Source organism: Anas platyrhynchos, chromosome 11 (assembly GCF_047663525.1).
Source record: "Anas platyrhynchos isolate ZD024472 breed Pekin duck chromosome 11, IASCAAS_PekinDuck_T2T, whole genome shotgun sequence".
Lineage (NCBI taxonomy): Eukaryota > Metazoa > Chordata > Aves > Anseriformes > Anatidae > Anas > Anas platyrhynchos.
In genome coordinates, this window is record NC_092597.1 from 17,185,798 (window position 1) to 17,204,440 (window position 18,643).

The 18,643-nt window shown below is 54.9% G+C and overlaps 2 protein-coding genes across 4 annotated transcripts in view; one reads left to right on the forward strand and one right to left on the reverse strand.

The window, feature by feature from the left end:
* Positions 1-454: 454 nt before the first annotated feature.
* HAPLN3 (hyaluronan and proteoglycan link protein 3) lies at positions 455-4,352 on the forward strand. The gene is made up of 5 exons (XM_027466278.3): positions 455-604; positions 1,869-2,016; positions 2,173-2,544; positions 3,025-3,327; positions 3,497-4,352. Exons 2-5 carry the CDS (start codon positions 1,890-1,892, stop codon positions 3,775-3,777), a joined length of 1,083 nt encoding a protein of 360 aa, XP_027322079.3. The 5' UTR covers positions 455-604; positions 1,869-1,889; the 3' UTR covers positions 3,778-4,352.
* Positions 4,353-5,316: 964 nt separating this feature from the next.
* Positions 5,317-18,643, reverse strand: part of ACAN (aggrecan) — a 46,808-nt gene continuing 33,481 nt past the window's right edge. For 2 of the 3 annotated variants that reach the window (XM_072043360.1, XM_038184926.2), the window contains 6 exons: positions 10,869-10,982; positions 7,806-7,964; positions 7,638-7,720; positions 7,271-7,415; positions 6,498-6,680; positions 5,317-5,672 (listed from right to left, as the gene is read on the reverse strand). In XM_072043360.1, the coding sequence (XP_071899461.1) occupies positions 5,584-5,672; positions 6,498-6,680; positions 7,271-7,415; positions 7,638-7,720; positions 7,806-7,964; positions 10,869-10,982 (773 nt within the window). In that variant the 3' untranslated portion in view covers positions 5,317-5,583. The remainder of the gene's footprint in view (positions 5,673-6,497; positions 6,681-7,270; positions 7,416-7,637; positions 7,721-7,805; positions 7,965-10,868; positions 10,983-18,643) is intronic. The other variant, XM_027466277.3, reaches the window with a different exon arrangement.

The following is an 18,643-nucleotide window of genomic DNA, read 5'->3' on the forward strand; positions in this document are numbered from 1 at the left end:
CGCTTTGCCCACCCAGCCCCAGGCTGAGCCCTGATGGGGCTGAGCCTCGTGGCTCGGTGCCTGCTCTTGACCCCAGAGCACAGACACCCCCAGAGCTGCTCGTTGCTTGCACGATGTGCTCGTGGTGCTCCGAAAATGTCCTCGTGGTGCTCGTGGTGCTCTCACAACGTGCTCGCTTGGCACCGCCGCTGCCCATGCTCGGTCCCCATGGACAACTCCTGTCCCCAGCGGGACAACTCCTCTCCACGCACCCATCTTGGAGCAGGACTTTGAGGGGCTCACCCCCTCATCTCAGCATCCCCAACGGGGTACCCCGTTCCCCTTGGCTCCCCCCGACAAGCCGGGGCGACGCCGTCCCGTTCCCAGCCGGGTGCGTGGCGAGGGCACAGCCCGGGGATGGGCGCACGGCTCCGGCTGGGGCTGGAGGGCGGGCGGGGGGCTCGGGGCACCCACCCCTGCTCCGGGCCGCGAGCAGGGGGTTGGGAGAGGCGTGTGTTTCCCTTTAAGAGGCAGGCCCTGGAGCTGCTTCCTCTCAGCCTTTGCAAGAGCCCCAAACACACCGCACCGCCCGCAGCCTGCCCGCTGCCTGCCGCTGCTGCCCGGCGTGAGTAGGGCTCGGTCCCGGGGACGGGCGCGGGGTGGGTTGGCACCCAGGGGTGCGGCACCCAGCGGGGACGGAGGGCTGGGAGGGCTGGGCATCGCTGTGGGATCACTGGGCATCGCTATGGGATCACTGGGCATCACTGTGGGACCACTGGGCATCGTTATGGGACCGCCGGGCATCACCGCGGAGGGTGCCGGGCATCACCACGGTGGAGGACACCAGCTCTCCGCCACGTCCCCATGCCACCATCGCCTTGTGGGTGGCGAGGAGCTTTGGGACGCAGCAGGGTGAGGGCTGGAGTGCCCATCCTGAGGTGCGAGGCTGCCGGTGCCTCGAGCCCGTGCCGCCGCCCCGCCGGCACATGGCGCCGTGCGCAGGGCCGCGGTGCCTCGAGCAGCGCCCCGGCACCCGGCTCGCACCCACCTCACCTCCAGCACCCGCACCCAGCCCGCTGCCTCCGTCCTGAGGTCACCAAGCACCCAGGGATGGGGTTTTGGGGTTGGCTGATCATGGGCTGCACCCACAGAGCGGTGGCACCCGGCGAGGAGGAGAGCTCGGGGTCGGGCACCCCGCGCTGGGAGCAGGGGGCTGCGGGTCCCAGCCCCGGCTGCCTGCTGGATGTCCCCGCTGTCCCCAGCCCGGTCCCCGCGGTGCCAGCCGGCACCCCCTTGCCCGCAGTTTGGGGCACCCTTGTGATCCTAAACCTTATCCGGAGCGGGACACGGGTGGCGCATCCCTGCCCGCTTTGCAGGGGGGCTGCGCAGGCTGGCCAGGTGCCGTGCCCCCCCTGCCGGCTCTGGGGAAGGGCTGCAGGCCGGCAGGTAGCGATGTGCCCGTCCTGGGGGGGGGGGCACCGCGCTGGGCACCCTTGGGTGCCCGTGGGGTCAGGGCTGGGGGCGCAGACCCCACAAATGGGTCCGCGGTGCCGTGGGGCAGCCGGGCTCGTCCTATGGGGCGTGGTGTGCGCTCAGCTCGTTGTATGGGGACATGGGGCTGCTGCTGTGGCGGGGCTGGGGGGTGGCACCCGGTTTTTGGGGGCAGCTGGGGGTCTGCGGCCAGGCTGGGGGCTGTCCCCGCTGCCCCGGCCCCGCACGGAGCCGGGCGGCCCCGAGCTCTCCTCCCCTGCCCTGCTGCACGCCCCGCTGCCTCTGCACGCTGAGCTCGGCCACCGTGCTCCCCGCACGCCCCAGGGGAGTGTTCCCAGTGCTCCCAGTTTGGGGGACGCCCTGGAGGTCCTGCCCCAGCCCTTTCCCTCTCTGCTCAGGGTCCAGCCCCGCTCCCGGCCATGCTGCTGCTCCCGCTGCTCCTCGAGGCCACCCTGCTGCAGCTGGCCGGCGGCTCCCACCACCCCTTCTACAACGGCTTCTACTACAACCACGTCATGAACGACAAGGGCAACGGGCACGAGAAAGGTACAGCGGGGGCCGGGCTGCCCCCAAAGCCTTTAGGATGGGGTCGGGACCCACAGCTGGAGGGGTGCGCGGGGCTGGAGGAGCTCTGGGGGTGCTCGGGGACACTCAGAGGTGGCTGGGGGGAGAGGGGGTGACATCTTCCCTCCCCGTCTCCAGTGGATTACTTCAACGGGGCAAGGCTGGTGGTGGAGACCCCCCGAGACCCCGTTTACAGCCTGAGCGGCGCCAACGCCACCCTGCCCTGCCGCTACCGCTTCGAGCCCCAGCAGGAGGCCAAGCGCAAGATCCGCATCAAGTGGTCCAAGCTGCGGGACGACTACACCAAGGAGCAGGACGTGCTGGTGGCCATCGGCAAGACCTACATGGCCTTCGGGGACTTCCGAGGCCGTGCCCACCTCCAGCAGGGCGGCCGGCACGAGGCCTCGCTGGTGGTCAGCGACGTGCGCCTGCAGGACGACGGCAAATACCGCTGCGAGGTCATCGACGGGCTGGAGGACGAGAGCGACGTGGTGGACCTCCGGCTGCAAGGTGGGGACCCCTGCGGGGCAGCGGGGTGTTTGTGGGGCAGAGCCCAGCCGGCCCCGTTGGGCAGAAAGGGGCTGGGGTGTGCGGGGTGATCCTCGGGGCTCAGAGCTCTCCGGGTGGAGGTTTGGGGGTTCCCGTTGGCCAGCTGTCCCCGTGGTGGTGCCGTGTCCCCCTGGGAGCCCTGTCCGTGTGTCCCTGGGTCCGTGTGTCCTGGCAGCCCTATTATTGTCTGAGCATCCCCAGGAGGGAGGTGTGCGTGTCCCCAGGACGCAGCCACCAGCTGTCCCAGTGCCACCAGATGTCGCTGGCATCTCGCTGCTGGTGGCCGTGTGCCCAGCGCAGCCTCTCCTCAGCCTGGGGCTGCTGCATCCTGGGGTGCTGCACCCTGGGGTGCTCCCTGCCCCGCAGCATGGGTTTGGGATGGATCTGGGGACCCGTGCTGGCTCCAGACGGTGTCCTCTGAGCGCCCCGTCCGCCCCCCAGGCGTGGTGTTCCCCTACCAGCCTCCCCGCGGGCAGTACCGCCTCAACTTCCACGAGGCCGAGCGAGCGTGCCGGGAGCAGGGCGCCCTCATCGCCACCTTCAGCCAGCTCTTCCAGGCCTGGAGCGAGGGTTTGGACTGGTGCAACGCGGGCTGGCTGGCCGACGGCACCGTGCACTACCCCATCCGCCTGCCCCGCAAACCCTGCGGGGGGCTGCACCTCGCCCCGGGCATCCGCAGCTACGGCCCCCGCCACCGGCACCTGCACCGCTTCGACGTCTTCTGCTTCTCCTCCGCGCTCAGAGGTGGGTGCTGGGCACGGGGCAGGGGGGCTGGGGAGGGGGCACGGCCCCGCTGGTGGCATCCCGCATCCTCCCTGCCCCTTGGGGTGTGGGGCTCGCAGCCCAGCGGGGATGCTCCGGGCGATGCTCGGCACCGGGAGGCTCCCCCCCTAATTCCTTCCATCCCTCCTAGGAGAGATTTTCTACCTGGAGCCCCCGGCCGGGCTGACGCTGGAGGAAGCCAAGCAGGCGTGCCAGGACGCGGGAGCTGAGATCGCCAGGGTGGGACACCTCTACTCCGCCTGGAAGTTTTTGGGGCTGGATCGCTGCGACGCCGGCTGGCTGGCGGACGGCAGCGTGCGCTACCCCATCGCCAAGCCCCGAGCCAACTGCGGCCCCCCCGAGCCCGGCGTCCGCAGCTTCGGCTTCCCCAGCAAGGGCAGGTTCGGGGTTTTCTGCTACAAGGAGAGATAAGGAGCCGGGATTCTCCTTCTCGGCCTGAGGATGCTCCCAGCCCGACGGTGCCCGGCACTGGGTGTTTCCCAAGGGCTGTTCTGGGGGTGATTGTGGGGGGAGGCGGGGCGGGGGGAGGCTTATTTTGTTTGATTTTTTTTTTTTTTTTAATTTTAATTTTTTCCTTCCTTTACATTTTACACTTTCTCAACGCATCCGGGCTCCTTGCTCCACGTACAGCGTGGGGCTGCTGCTCGGGGCCGGGGCAGCCCCTCGCCCACGCCGGCCACCCTGCTGGCCCCGGGCTGTTTCTGCCTCCGTGTCCCCTGCCACGTTTCTGTCCCCTTGTCCCCTGCCACCCCGGCTGCAGGGGACCCGAGGCACAGAGCGGGTGCCTCTGCTGCATCCCTGTCCTCGTCCCCGTCCCGCTGCGGGGTGCTGCTGTGCCCGTCCCCGTGGGGGCCCCAGTGCCTTACCTCGGTGCGCCCCGCACCCGGACTCCGTGTGAACTCTGGTGCCTTCTTCTTCGAGCGTTTTGTTACGAAAAGATGTATTTTCCTGGAGCTCTTCTAATAAACGAGGGAGAAAGCCCCGGAGTGGTGTGGCTGTGTCCCTGCCTCTGTCCTAGCCAGGAGGGAGGATGTGGGGGTCCCCCGGCAGGACCCCCGGGGTGCTCCTGGGGCTGTGCATGCCTCCATCTCCTCACCATCACCTCCTGGGGGGCATCCCCTCCTAATGAGTGTTAATTAACCCCCAGGAGCTGGGCCTGGAGGGCAGAGGGTGAGCATCTGCTGGCAGTGGGATTTCTCGGTGTTGGGTTTTGGCTGTGGGGTGTGGATGGGGTTGGCCCCTCCTGGGCAGCTCCTCCTGCCCCAGCCCCTTCCAAGACAAATTTGGGGAGCGGTGTCCTACATTTTGGGGTCCTCCTACACTTCTCCCTTGTCCCCACAAGTGCACCTCCATGCAACCTATCTGGGCTCCCTCCATTCCCACGGAAAACCCTCCACCAGCCCCCCCCGCCACCCTCTTTCCACCCCAAAAAAAACACAACACCACACAACCCTTTCGGATTTGGCTCTCTTTATTATTTATCATTCTTTCAAAATAGGATATGTTCAAAAATATAAATAGGTGCAGGGAACGCTGGTGCCCCGCACGGTCCCCTGGAAAGAGCACGGCGTCCCGGGGTGGGCGCTGCGCCCTAGGGCGGCGGCGGGGAAGCAGAGCGGGGCCGGGACCCCCAGGTCTCAGCATCCCCCCCCGGCTCCCCCTCACCGCAGCCCCCGGCCCCCCCGGTACATTCACTGCCCATCTCCCCACCCGCCCCGACGCGCCGCAGCAGTAGGAGGATTCTGGAAAAAAAAAAAACAAAAACAACAAACCAAAAAAAAAAAAAGAACAAAATTAAAAATAAAATTAACCCCAAAAGGTGCTGTCCACCCCGGAGATTAAATAACAGGAATAATTACATTGTTCGTGGATAAAATCAGGAAAAAAATAATCATCTTTATTATTTAACTTAACCCCCTGCCCTCTGCAAACCCACCCCCCTCCCTGTCCCCGAAGGCACGAAGATAATTGGAACCGGACGGTTAGTAAAAAGGCTGACTTCTAATTCGCTTTGCTTTGGTGCTTGGAAAAACATTAATTATTTTTTTTTTTCTTTTATATATATACACAAAGGTGGGTTTGTCTTTAATATAATTTTTTTTTTCCTTATATGACAAAAAGCAACAAGAAGAAGAAGAAATCGACTCTGTTAATATAACTGTTCTGTAAAAATCTCTTTCTCTCTCTGTTTGCCCCTCGGTGTCTTCTCGCCCCTCTCTAATGGGTGGGTCTGTGCACGGCGCTGCCGCTGGGTCTCGACCGGCTCCGGGGGCTCCTCTTGTATAGCCTGCGCTGGTAGCTGGAGGCTGCGGGGGGAGAAAAGACACCTTGTTGGTGACACAGACACTGCGTGTGCCCTGCAGGATGAAATCCTTGGGGAAAGAAGGGTGAGCAGGGTGTCCTGGAGGCAGCCTCATGCTGCCAACACACTGCAGGAGGGTTCGAAAAAGGGGAGCAGGCTGAGCCACCTCCCCTGGTGCATCGAGCCGGGGCTGCCCCGCTGCCTCCTGCCCCTGCTCCCCTTCTCCTCCCTGCCTGGAGCTTTGTCCCCTCCGCCCCGGGCCTGCAGCCGGAGCAGCAGCTGGGCTGACACTTGACGGATGTGATTTGGCTGAAGGCGATGACATTGTTGGGAAGCTGCGAGCAGGGATGGGAGCGGGGTGTAGGCAGCCTGGGGATGGGCTGGGACGCCTCGTGGAGAGGGCTGGAGGGCCGAGAGGAGAGGGGTGAGGAGCCCAGCCCCGTCCCTCGGGGCTCTGCCGCTGGGCTCCTGGCCCCTTGGAGGTGTGCCGGGATGGGGGGACCCCGGGCACCGCGCCCCGCTCCTGTCCTCTGCTGATGCCTGAGCTCAGCACTGCAGGAGCGTTCCTTTTTCTTCCCTTTCTTCAAGTAGCTCTTATTAAGCTCCTTTTTTCCCCTTCCTACAGCCCCATCTTGGGAAAACCTCCAGCAAAACAAGGGACCAGGGCATCCCTTTGGCTCGGAGCTACCCTGACCCCACGGCGGTGCCACCCCAGCATCAGCCCCAATCCTCCCCATCCCCAAAGGGTGGCTGCGGGGGGCGGGGAAAAGATTCGGTCAAAGGCACCCCACGGGACGGGGCCGTGGGGATTGGGGTGTCCGGGACGTACGGTTTATGCAGGATATCCGCGGCTCCTCCCACTGCCCGTTGGGCTGGCAGCGGATGGTGGGCACGTGGCGCTGGATGTAGCCCTGGTCGCACTGGTACCGCACCAGGGAGTTGATTTCGTAGCGGTCCTTCCTCCGGCCGAAGGTCCTGGCGTTCTCCACCACGGGGGGATCCCCGCAGGCAACTGTGGGAGACGGGCAAAGACAGGGAGAGATGGAGGGATCCAAAAGGTTTCTGGCTCATCGCCTGAGCCCCAGGGCCGGAGAAGCAGCTGACAGTGGGGGGATCATTTGTTTTGGGGAGAAGCAGAAGTAGGTGATTCAAAAAAGGGGAATGTTGCTAAAAAGTTCATAAAAACTTCACTGGAGAGGCTGGCTCACAGAGGTTCCCTGGCAGGGCATGGGGCTGGCGTGCAGGAGCGATGCTGCCATCGGGGTACAGCCCTGCCTGGGGACGTGAGGCCCTGGCTCCTGCTGGCTTGTGTTACCCATTTTCAAGACCTCAGGAATCTTTCTCCTAGAGGCTTGATCAAGGTCAAATCCTAACGCCAATTCCTTCCACCTTTTTGAACACCCCTTGCAGTGACAAACCCATGTTACGTTCCTCTTTGCATTGATTTTCATGTGCAGAAATGAAGCCTCCTGGGAGGAAAACCCCATCGGAGCTGACCCACGGGTTCCCATTCACGTGCTCTGGGTGCTCCCAGTGCTGCCCTCGTGCCCTGGCCCCACAGCTGCTCCCTGAGCCCCCCTCCTTGCTGGTGCAGGAGCTCACCTGTTCCTTTCTTGCACGTGAAGGGCAGGTGGTAGTTGCAGGGGACATCGTTCCATTCGCCTTGCTCGTGCCAGATCATCACAACGCAGTCCTCACCCGCGGAGAAGAAGTTATCGGGTTGGTTGGGCCGCCAGTTCTCAAATTGCTGTGGGGAGGGGAAAGCCTTTCACCTGGGGCCTTTTCTCCCTTTCCTCCCACTACCTCTCCTCCCCTCCTTTGTGTCTCCTGCCTGTTATCCGGAGAAACCACGGGCTGCCCAATTATTTCTACCACCGTGGGGCCCAGCCTGTGGCTCTGTTTCACGAGAGGCTTGGAACCAGCAGGGGAACCCCACTCCTGTGCCCCCTGGCTCTCCCCAGGGACTCACCAGCGAGTGCCCGTCGGACCAGCGGAAATCGTTCTCCACGGCTCTGTCGCTGAGCCCAATCCACTGGTAGTCCTGTGCATGGCCTGCAAAAACCAGACAGGGAGAGAAGAGTGGGTGGTGGCTCCCCACGTCTCGCTGCAGGTCCCCCACGTGCCCCCCAGCACTCACTGTTCACAAATTCCTGCTCCTCCGGGGTGATGATGCTGCTCAGGTGGGCTTGATGTTCTCGGCACCTGGTCTCCGCGTCCATCCACGTCTCCCTCTCCTCGAAGTGCCGGTAGCAGTGGCCCTGGAACTTGGTCCAGCCGTCCTCGCAGTTCTGCAGGTCTGCAACACACAAGGGCGTGATGACAAGGAGTTGGAGCGTGAGCCTGGAGGCCTCCCAGCTCACCTGCTGGCAGCTCACGCAGCCACGGCACAGGACAACACGCGGTCACCGCCGCTCAAAAGCAAACCCTGACCGTGGTGTCTGTGCCACATCCCAGGGAAAACGACAGAAGATATCCAAGAAAAATGCAGAAGAGAAGGGAACCTGTGTTGAAGGCCCTGTATTTGACCTAAGGTGATCAGTGCTACTGGAAAACTTGAGTAAGACACTTATTTCTGAGCACTTCCATCCTCGTTGGTGTCTGGGCTTCCTGAGGAGCTGGCCCAAGCCACAACCCCCTTTGCTCACTTGTGCTGACCTGCAGAGTTTTCTTGCTTTGCAAAGTATCTCCAAAACCCGAATCCCAGAGCCCAGAATCGACATTTTGCATGTTGAAAAGGAAAGGGGGGAGGAAAGCCCGGGTTCAGGTGGTCACATCGCTTGCTGTGGTTCTGAGGAAAAGGAAGCCTACCCAGATGGAGAAAGGAGAGGGGGCAGGAACTTACCATGGCAGAGAAAGAAAATGAAATCTCAAGGGAAAGTCTTGGAAGCTGTGAGAAAAGGACAGAAAATGTCTCAGCTTTTTAGAGTGTCTTTTACCACCTGAGAAACTCTGAAGAGTTGAACCTATTAATTATAAAATATAACCACGGATGGGGAGAACAGAGGCGAATGGAGAAGCCACCACAAAGGTAGCTTTCAGTAGCTCCCATCCAACACAACAGCACACTTCTTCTCCATGTGCCTGAAGGAACTGGAGACAGACACAAAAACGGTGCTGTGGTGGCACATGAAATTGAGTTTTGGGCAGGAGCAGCCACTGGCTGGAGGTGGTGTACCTCTGGGGCCTTGAATGAGCTCTGCCATAGCGTTTTTTTCAGTATGTGCATTCGCAGGGATGAGCTTTCCCTCTGCAGTCCATGAGGAGGGAGCAGAGAGAGCCTTGCTACACCCTGGATGGAGAGAGGTCCGGTAAAGGTGAGAGCAGAAATCGAGGGCACGCCAGGAGGGGTTTGATGTCAGCCTTGCAGGGGCATGGCCTCCCACCCTTTCTCAGCCACCTCCTGCCCTGGGAGTGGTGAGATTTCAGCAGTGCTCGTGCCTCTCTCCCTTCCCTGTAAGGTTTTCTGTGCTCAGTTTCTTTCTTCTGCTGTTAAACTCCGTAGGTCAAAGCACGGTCACCTTCAATCACACAAACTCCTGCTAGCCCACCCTTCTGGTCTTCTTCTGACTGAGGACTGCAGGTGCTTCATAGGCATTGGGAGGGTTTAAAATGTTTTCTGTCCTCCGTAGCAGATCAGGGGGATTATCTGGAAGTAGCTGAAGCTCTAAGGATCCTTGGTCTCTGCAGGCAGACCGCTCGCACAAGGTGAGCAGACATTGCTCTGCCTTTTGAGATTTAAATATATTTTTTTCCAGCTGCTTGAATGCCGCCCCTTGTCATCACAGCCCGGGGACGGGACAGCACATGGCACAGAGCCTCAGCAGGACATTGCCTGGGAGAAGGGCCGCTCTGTCCTACACAGCTGTTACTTAGGGGAAAACATGACAGCAACCGTCTTGGAGGAGAACAACAAAAAGCTTGGTCCCTGGGAGGGACACTGGTGGTGACAGGAAGGACGGGCCACGCACAGATGGCAGAGATCACCTGCAGTGTCCCGGTGCTCTTGGAGCCCAACAGATGTCAGAGAAAGGAAGACTTGCCTGATGGGAATAATCAAGATTTGCATTCACCACTGAATTCGGGGCATTGATTTCCTCCTGCATCTCCCACGCTATGGGCCCCAGGCATTGCGAGCCCATAAATCACAGAAAGGAGGAAATTAAGGCTGGCTTGGGCCAAACAAGTTTATAAGCGGCTGCAGGGTAGGCATCTTCTGGCGGAACAAAAGGCAGCAGGGATGAGTAAATCAGGAGCTGATGAGGTTTCATTAGCAAGGAGACATAAAGACAGCATCATTCTTGCCCAGGCGGTCCAAAAATCCTAAGCCACCTTCTTATGGTCTGCTCCATATGCTCAGATTGAAAGCAGAAAGAGAGATGCAGACAGGTGAGGAAAAAATCCAACGTGTGTTTTTATTACTGTGTCAAGGTGAGTACGAAATTGCAAACTTATTGCTCTTTTTTGAGCAAGGCAGGGGAGCTTCCCCTCAGTTAAGCTGACAAAAGTTTGGGCTTCCATCAGCTTTAAGAAAAAAAAATAATATTTTTTCTTTTCTTGTAGAAACAAAAAGAAGTATTAGTGCAGGTCAAAGTGCGCCTCATCTCGATGTGGAAGTAGGTCGCTTCATGTTTTCTCACAGATACACACTCCCCGCTGGTTTTGCCACGGGAAGCCGCGGTGCAGAGATGACAAAAATGTCGTGCTGTGTCAGATCGGCCGAGGGTCCTGGGGTGAAGGAGGCTTCTCTCAGCTGCATCCTCACGGACTGAAACGCAATCATTTCACACGGCCTGCTTGAAGCATCCTTCCATGAAATTCCAGTCTAGCAGAGACAGCTTGCCCGGGGTGAAGATGTGCTCAGATGCTTCCCTGCTGTTACAGATGAACAGGACCTTGACCCAACAAGACAGTGACTTCTGTACGGAGCTCCACCAGAGAAACTGAGTGAGAGAAAGCTGAAGAAGACGCCAGAAGTTCCTGCTTGGGGATCTTAGAGAACGCGCCGCCGTGATGAGCAAACTAACCAGAATATGTAAGCAAAAGGCTCGAAACCTTCCCCTGCTGTCCTCCAAGCTGCTGTTAGGGGTTAGCTAATGGAGATGAGGGCTGACGGGAGCACCTGGGATCAGCTCGTTGGGGTAGGGTGGGAAGGAGGTGGTGGAGCTGTTAGTAAGATTAGCTGAAGCCAGGTAGGCCGTACCGATCTCACACAGGTCCCCTCCGTAGCTGGGAAGGCATAAGCATTTGAAAGAGTCGATGCCATCAACGCAGGTGGCTCCGTTCAGACAGGGGCTTGAGTGGCACTCATCAGTGTCTGCAAGAAATGAAGGGCTTCCATTAGGGCTCTGGGCAGGGAACCCCACCAAGAGGAGAACTTGTTTCCTTGCTTGTTTAGGGAGGACCAGGTGCTCTGGGGGAACCTGGGAGGTGTCAGGTTCGTGTTTGGAAGCATACTGCCACTGCTGCTGCTGGAGGGACGAAGGCAAGAGGCCCGACCACCCTACGAGGAGGACGTTGGTTTGGTGTCACTTGGTGGCTGAACACTGCTCTGGAGACATCAAGAAAGCCTCAGCAAGACGTATATCCGACACAGCACTCAGCCTCTTTGATAGCTGTGGTAACTTCTCATTGTCTACCATCTCTGCCTGAGGGATGGAACATGCAAACGTGGCCTTCTCCACCAGCTGTGTGCATACCAGAAGAATGTGGGCTTCCCAAAAGCGGGAAAAACATCCTGAAATGGATGTCTGTACCCCTGCTGGCATTCCTGGAGCCAGTGTTCCCTACTAGTTTCTTCCTAACCATCATTCAGATGAAGTCCCAGGGCAAGTAATCTCATCTCAGTGAAGCTAAGTGCAGGGAAGAAAAGAAATGGGTTCGAAGGTGAATCAAAGACCCTCAGCCTTCTCCTTGTGAGGATTTTAGGAAGGGCTACAACGGCCTCTTCCTTGGTGAAGAACACTGGATCATAGTGCCATTCTCTCCAGACCTGTCCACACTGTGCACTCTCTTGCTTGTGATGGGCCTGGAAGAAGCTGTAGGTCTTTCCCAGCTGTGGATTCCCTCATGGTGGTGGAAACTATTCCTATTTTCCCATCTAGAGCAGCTCTTAAGATTCCTTCTGCTTTTCCACAGCTGAAAAGAGAAGTTGGGATGGGAAGAATTCAGCCCCCAGCTTTCCAGTGTTTCTCAGTTTGCTAATTTGCACAAGCCTGTGCGGTAAGTGCCATCGTTTGATAGCACTTCCATCCTCTATCATCTTGGGGAAGAATGAAGGAGACAAGGATGCTCTGAAGAAGACCACGTGTAAGCAGTTTGTATCTCTATACAAAAATGTAATTTGTGCTGGAATTAAAGTCCTTCTCCTAGTATCTCTCCATACTGAGCCTTAATCCTACTTATCAGCCTTTGGAATCAGAAGGAAAATGGTTCAGAATGGAAAGATCTCAGAGATGTTCAACTAAAGAAACAAGACTAAGGAAGAAGGTGGGAGCACACCATGCAGGTTAGGCTAAGTGATGACTGATTAGCTCTTCATGCGAGATAACACCTCTTTCTTTCACACTCAGAAGAGAAGCAACTCTGTAAAAGTGCTGACTAACTTCCCATGCTCTTCTGGATGAGAGAGGTTAGTGAAGAAACTCTCAAAGATGATGAACATGGTGGCTGTGCAAATACCAGAGCAGAGCAGGGACTCCTCAAGATTTGTGTTCTTCTGGCTAGGGCATTTTCAGCCTGAGTAGCCCAGTTGCTCAGTGTCCCCAGACACATGAGAGCAGACACGTTATACCTGGTGTGAACGTCTGGTTGCTCAGTGGCCAACGTCTGATGATTTTAGATAAAAGATGGCATGCTTTGTAATGTGCCTGAGGGATGCAAAGCATTCTTCCTGACCTCGGATGGTAAATTGGTTCATGCTTTGGAGCATGAGGACTCTCATCTTTATTCTAGGCTGTGTCACTGTGAGCAATGTAATCGTTCCTCAGATGGCTGATGGACCACTCACACCAGTTCTGCAGTTAGTTCTTCACTGAGAGGAGGGGGCCTGGTAGAAGAGAGGAGCTGCGCTTGGCTGGCTATTGCTTATCAGTGACACTTGGAGTTCTTAGAAGACAGAAAGCGTGAAGGAAAGTGAAGGATCCTGAGGGATGATTACAGCTCTAGAGGTCCCCCCGGGCTTCCAACAGCAGTGGCAGCAGATGTTTGTACCGATTCCAGTGGGCTCCAGCTGAACAAGTAAGGAAAGGCTCTCCTTTGTCCATCAGGCTCCATTGAGGGGAAAGCACAGTGCAGAAGTGGGAACAGAGCACTAAAGCAAGAGCTAAAGCAGAATATTTAGCGGGGGATTATGAATCTTTGGTTGTCTTTGGCAAGGTGGACTAAAACTTGGTGCATCCGAGATCTCTTCTGAGTTGTTGCCATCCCTTGGGCCGGAGGAAGAGGGGGCAGACACACACATGCAAATTCATTGCCACAATTCTCCAGCTGGGAAATAACACCGGGGCAGAATTTCCTTTTACAGACAGTGTATATAATATGACTGCACATATTATATAGGCTGTAAAAACAAATCTCTGCGTACAGTATATATGGTATGTATATCTCCATACGTACCCATATATATCTGTATATATCACACACAGAGAGAGGGTGTGTACTCACAGGTAGCAAAGGAAAAACGGACAACAGATAAAAGTGAGAATTTTTTTTTTCTTCCCCCAGAAGCATGCTGCAAATGGCTGGAAAGAAGACATTTTAAACACATGATGATCATAAATACCAAACTCCCCCTTCAGCCCGTTTGCTGTGGGGACAGTGACTGTGTCTCCATCTGGATGCAGCATCACCTCACCAGGCTGATATCAGGAAACTTAAACATGTCAGTTAGCTCGGAGGAAGTGTTGCTGATTCTGGTCCTCCCAGAAAATCTGGTCTTTTAGGAAAGTAAGCTTTAAGATTGGCAGCCATGGTGCCTCTGGAAACCCTGGCAAGGCAGTTTGTGGGTGGTTCTAGGATATCACATCAAAGCCATGGGATTTATGGGAGGTGAGAACTCCAGTGAAAAGAATCCCATCTATCACTTAGCGCCTGGCTTTATTCTTATTAACCTTTTCTATGCCAGAAATTCACCCGCTTCCCCAGAGTTTGGGGCTAGGTGAGGTCAGCACGTCGCTGTGCCTGTCACCAGCAGGCTGTGCTCAGCAGGGGCCAGCCCCAAGCTCCACAGCACCGGCTGCTCCCTCCCTCCCTCATCACCCAAGGGCCTTAGGTGTACGTGAGCTATTTATTTGCTTGGGTGAGCAGTCATTCAAAAGTCAGCTTTGCTTTGAGGTGCAGCTTGAGAGCTTATCAAGCGACAAGGAGAAACTCCTGCTATTATTACCCTCGCTAACAAAGGACAACTGATGTGGCATGGGATGCAGAACAGAGGCAGCCCTGGCTTTCAAGAGCTTCGGCTCTGAAACAGAGGCAGAGAAGAAAATGCTTCACAGTGCCAAGAATAGGAAGCCCATTTAGACCTTATTATTAACTCACTTCTCAAGGATAATGCAAAATCAACAGCTCTTTGTGAGATGATTTGCACTGCAGTTAATATCACCCAGAAGTTGCAAAAGATTATCCAAACCTATTGTCACAAGAGTTTCTATTTTACAATATTAACTGGACTTAAGGTCTAACTTTTGGATTTTTTTTTTAAATGAAACCAGAAATTAAAACAAAGAAATCTAACGTAAATAGGCTCTTGCATCTGGAAGATGTAAACTGTTGGCTGGCAAAAGCAAGGGGAGTTGCAGTGTTACAATGCAAACTTTGAATTTCCTTCACCATTTTCTTCCTAAGCTTTCTCTTGCATTGCCAGATACTTACTATATTTAGTCAGTACTATTTTCTTTTGATGCAACTAAACACAGCAGAAGTATTTGCCCAGTGTCTTTGAAGACAATGTGCTGTACTAGATCATGGAAATTGGAAAGAAAAATCCTTTAGAAATGAAAGAGAAATAGATTAGTCCTGGTTTTGCTCAGAAGGCAAATGGCATGCAAAAGTGAACACACAGCGAGAAGGGACTCCTTTCAAAATCCTTCATCCCAAGCTAAGAAGACAATGCTAGAAACAGTGCTAACACTTCTTAAAATGGTGCAGTTGTCAGAAAGTCTCTGTATTTCTCTCAATGGCAGCCTGGATGGATGATAGCAAGAATATCCATTAAATAAGGCCAGGTTTGCACTTAAAACATTTACTGGGGAGAAGCAGCTTGCAAACAGACAGGATGCTATCACCCAGCTCCTGAAATAAACCGTGCAGTTTTACTGGAGCTCTAAGTGACTAGTTTAGAAACACACTCGAGGATTTAAACTCCTGCTTTTGTGCTGCAGAGAGGAAAATATAGGACTGAAAGGCAAGGCATTTTCAGGATGTCCAGCTGTCCCTGTTGTGCCTCTCAACCATTCTTTATAGATTCCTGTAAGTGTGGTTATCCAGACAGGGATTCAGAGACCAGATACAACATTATTTTCTAGAGGCCAAAGGAAAAAAAAAATCCAGGTACAAATTAAATTTGCTTTTCAGAGACTCTGGGGAAGTTTGAACTGATAACTCAGAGAAGAAAAACATTTGGGCAATTGTAGATTGACTCCTACAAGAAAAGAATAGGAGGAGTTGGGGGAAACAATTCCCTCACATTTTAAGTAAAGTACCAGCATTGAACATCATGTGTCCAGCTAGTGACTTATGATGAGCAATTAAGTTCTGAAAAGAATTAACTTTAATGATTAAACCACATCCTCCATGCAGTGGAAGGGCAGATATTGGCACAGCCTGTTTCTAGGAGAAGCTGCCAATCTGCTGGGATGTTTGATTAGTCCGACACTCCCATGGAAGGAGAGCTCAGCAACTTTTAGTATCTCTGCCTCCAAAACCTTGTGTGTAGAAGTTAACTGATACATATAAAAAACTAGCCCAGGGCTGTAGGCTGCATCTTCAGAGAAAGGTCTGAGTTAAGCAAATAAAATTTTGGTGCAAAATGCAGTGTGTCCAGGAGACATCAAATCATCTGGGTGGCCATGAATGGTTTCTGATTTTGCTCATCTCTCAGCCAGGGCTGGAAGCTCCATTTCCTTCGTGAGAATGTACACTCCTTTCCACACTAGGTGAAGCATTATGAACCAGGTGAATGGTTTTTAGACATTTTTCTTCTGGGTCAGTCTTCCTTGAACCAACAAAGCACCGTCCCTTGGATTTCCAGGGTATGAAGAAGGAGGAAACCTCACCAAGACCTTTCACCCTATGACTTCTAACCTTCAGCTGTGCTGGGGCCCTAGGCAGCAGGCTCCATGAGTTCATTTCACCAGAGAGAAGCAAAACTTAACATAAATTGCTGCCATTTCAGCACATTTCTATTTTCCCCCCTGACCTGAGTGAAGTTGTTAAGTCATTGGCTGGTCGGAGTGCTCCAAACCACAGCCTCTCGCTGAAGCGCCAGCTTGCTTTTCTCAGCTAATAATTATTTGTCTTCAAATGTTACCAGAAGCAAAAAGACCCACTGAGTTGGCAAAACTCTGGGTGGAGATGCCAAGTCCATGGACAATTCTTCAAGCTGTAGGCTCGTAGGGTTCCTGTCCTCATGGAGGAGTCAAACTGCTGACTAAAGACGTGTGCAGGCGAAGCCTTCAATTTGGTTAAAAACTAAAGAATACTGGCATGGCAAGCGTTAATTTCTGGTCCTTTTGTGCTTCTGGCTCTGTCCTTTAGAGAGAAGTAGGGACTACAGCAGAGCAGAAAAATATCATTCTTCTGAAATCATCCCACTAACAAGGCTGCTGAATCTAACTGGAACACTTAAATGACAGGACAGGAGCCCAGCAGCCGCGTGCCCCCTGCTCCTCACTCCATGCTCCTTTTGTGAGCTGAACTGGCTTCACCCGTGCTTCAGTGGTACTCAAAATTTGTTGCATTTAATGGGCAACCATTACACCCTGCGAGCTCTAAGCACAGCACAAGGCACAGGTATTAGAGGTGGTCTTTCTGCAAGAGCTAAAGTCAAAGACCAGGAAGCTTCAGGTAGAAAGGGAGCCACAGCACAGGAAATATTATTTTGGGTTCCAACCTGTGGATCTTCCTTGTAGATTTTTCATGTGGGAAGAGTAGCTGAAGTAAAAGAAGATCTGTGAACATTTTTCCTTCCTCCCTTCCCTTCTGCCATCACTTTGCTTTTCTGGAGGAGTTTCCCCTCAGCGCAGAGGTGCTGCACGCTCACGGGCAGTGCACTTTCTTGCTGCCTGGATGAGCCTCCTTCAGACCCCAACCTGGGCTGCGTTTCACCCTGCAGGGATCCTGCTGCGAAGCTCATTGACCAAAATGTTCTTCCACTCTGGAATATCTTCTGGGGGAGCACCAACCAAGCACGTGTCCTGCAGCCCATCTCTGGTTGATCAGGAATCCACGTTAGGCTCCACGCAGCGGTCACTTACCTCTATGTGTCACCTGCTTAGAAACCCCAGCTGCCGGAGCGTCATTCCCGTGACTCATGAATACACAACACGTTCCAATTTTGGAACATTTTTCAAACTTCTTCACACATGAGCTGCCGAACACATGGTTTTCTTTCTAAATACTTCACAAGAATGTTGGCTAACAAATGCTCCGCGGAATCTGGCAATCGCCTTGTGGGTAATTTATAAAAAGAATAAGCAGTGAAATAAAACCATACTTTGGGGCCAATTTTTTTTTCTTTTGCTGAGCCTCACTGGCTGGTTCCTTTCCTTCCCCTCGCCTCCGCCTTTGCTGACTTGTTTTTACCTCCAGGCTAGGACGTGGCAGTGAGCATGGCCCAAAAGCAGGGCTCGTTAGGTGTGCTAAGAAGATTTTTGGGTACGAAGTTCCCAAGCCCCAGGCCCTGGAACCACCCTAATGCCTTGTCCTCGCCCATGCCTGCAGCATCTGCTGTGCAGAGGCTCTGCAGGGATGTGTGGGACCAGGGCTGAACAAAGGTCTGCAACTACCTGGTGTCTCAGAGAGAAGTGATGCAGAGGGAACTCGTTCAGACTGCCTCGAGGATGGAAACGAAGTTAGAAACCAGGCTGAGCTTCACACAGCCCTGCATTTACAGACCCTTGCCAAATCCAGCTGCCTGTGCCACGGGGTGCGGATTAACCAGTGCAGGAGGTAAGATGGGAAGGGGGCAGGATGAATTACTTCTGCTAGAAGGAACTGAGTCAGTCTCTTTGCAGATATTTTTGTGCCATGCTTCTGCAGAGTGCCCAACGTGAAGGTGCAGCCCGTCCAGAACCGTGACGCACCTAAAGCACATGTAGCACCTTTATGCCACAGCACAAGCACGAATGGTTTTGTAATGGGGCCCATGCCCCAGAACCTGCTACTGGCAGTAGCAAAGTGAAACCAAGCCATGGCCAGGGATGTCGTGGGACATGTTGTGTTCCTGGGCTCCTTCCTGGCCAAGAAGCAGTGGCTGGCAGGCATGACAATGCCCCTGCTCTTCTTCTCCTTGTAGCATCCCAATGCCTCCAAGGCACGTCAGCACTGCTTGCTGCATGGTTGTCAGAAAGCTAGCGAAGCATTTTCACCATACAAGGCTGCTCAGATTTAAATATTGTATCTGTTTATACTTGGCAGCAGTGGGTCCTGCTAAAGCACCAAAAAGGGGCAGGGTGGAGGGAAGCACATCTATCAGCGGGGCTGCCAGAAGGCAGCGTTGGCTTGCTGTGAGCATCACCTCACGCATTTTGCCCGTTTGCACTGCAGAGAGCAGCACAGGATGCAGACCGGAGGGTGGCCACGCTCTGTGCCAAAGGGCAGCACAAAGACGGGAGCAGTGTGCCCAGTGCTAATGTCACAGCCAGCAGTGACAAGGCGCAGAGCAGAGATTTTGGTCCCCAGCTGGCTCGTTTTGCCTCTCAGCCCCTCGGCGCTGCGCAGCAGCTGATGGCCAGCCTGCAGCCATGGAGCAAGTGCTTG

Bases quoted from the DNA above. Each gene is read 5' to 3' on its own strand.
- HAPLN3 (XM_027466278.3), top strand. From the start codon at position 1,890: ATGCTGCTGCTCCCGCTGCTCCTCGAGGCCACCCTGCTGCAGCTGGCC. The intron at 2,545-3,024 runs GTGGGGACCCCT...TCCGCCCCCCAG, and splicing joins GGTGGACCTCCGGCTGCAAG to GCGTGGTGTTCCCCTACCAG. The intron at 3,328-3,496 runs GTGGGTGCTGGG...CATCCCTCCTAG, and splicing joins CTTCTCCTCCGCGCTCAGAG to GAGAGATTTTCTACCTGGAG.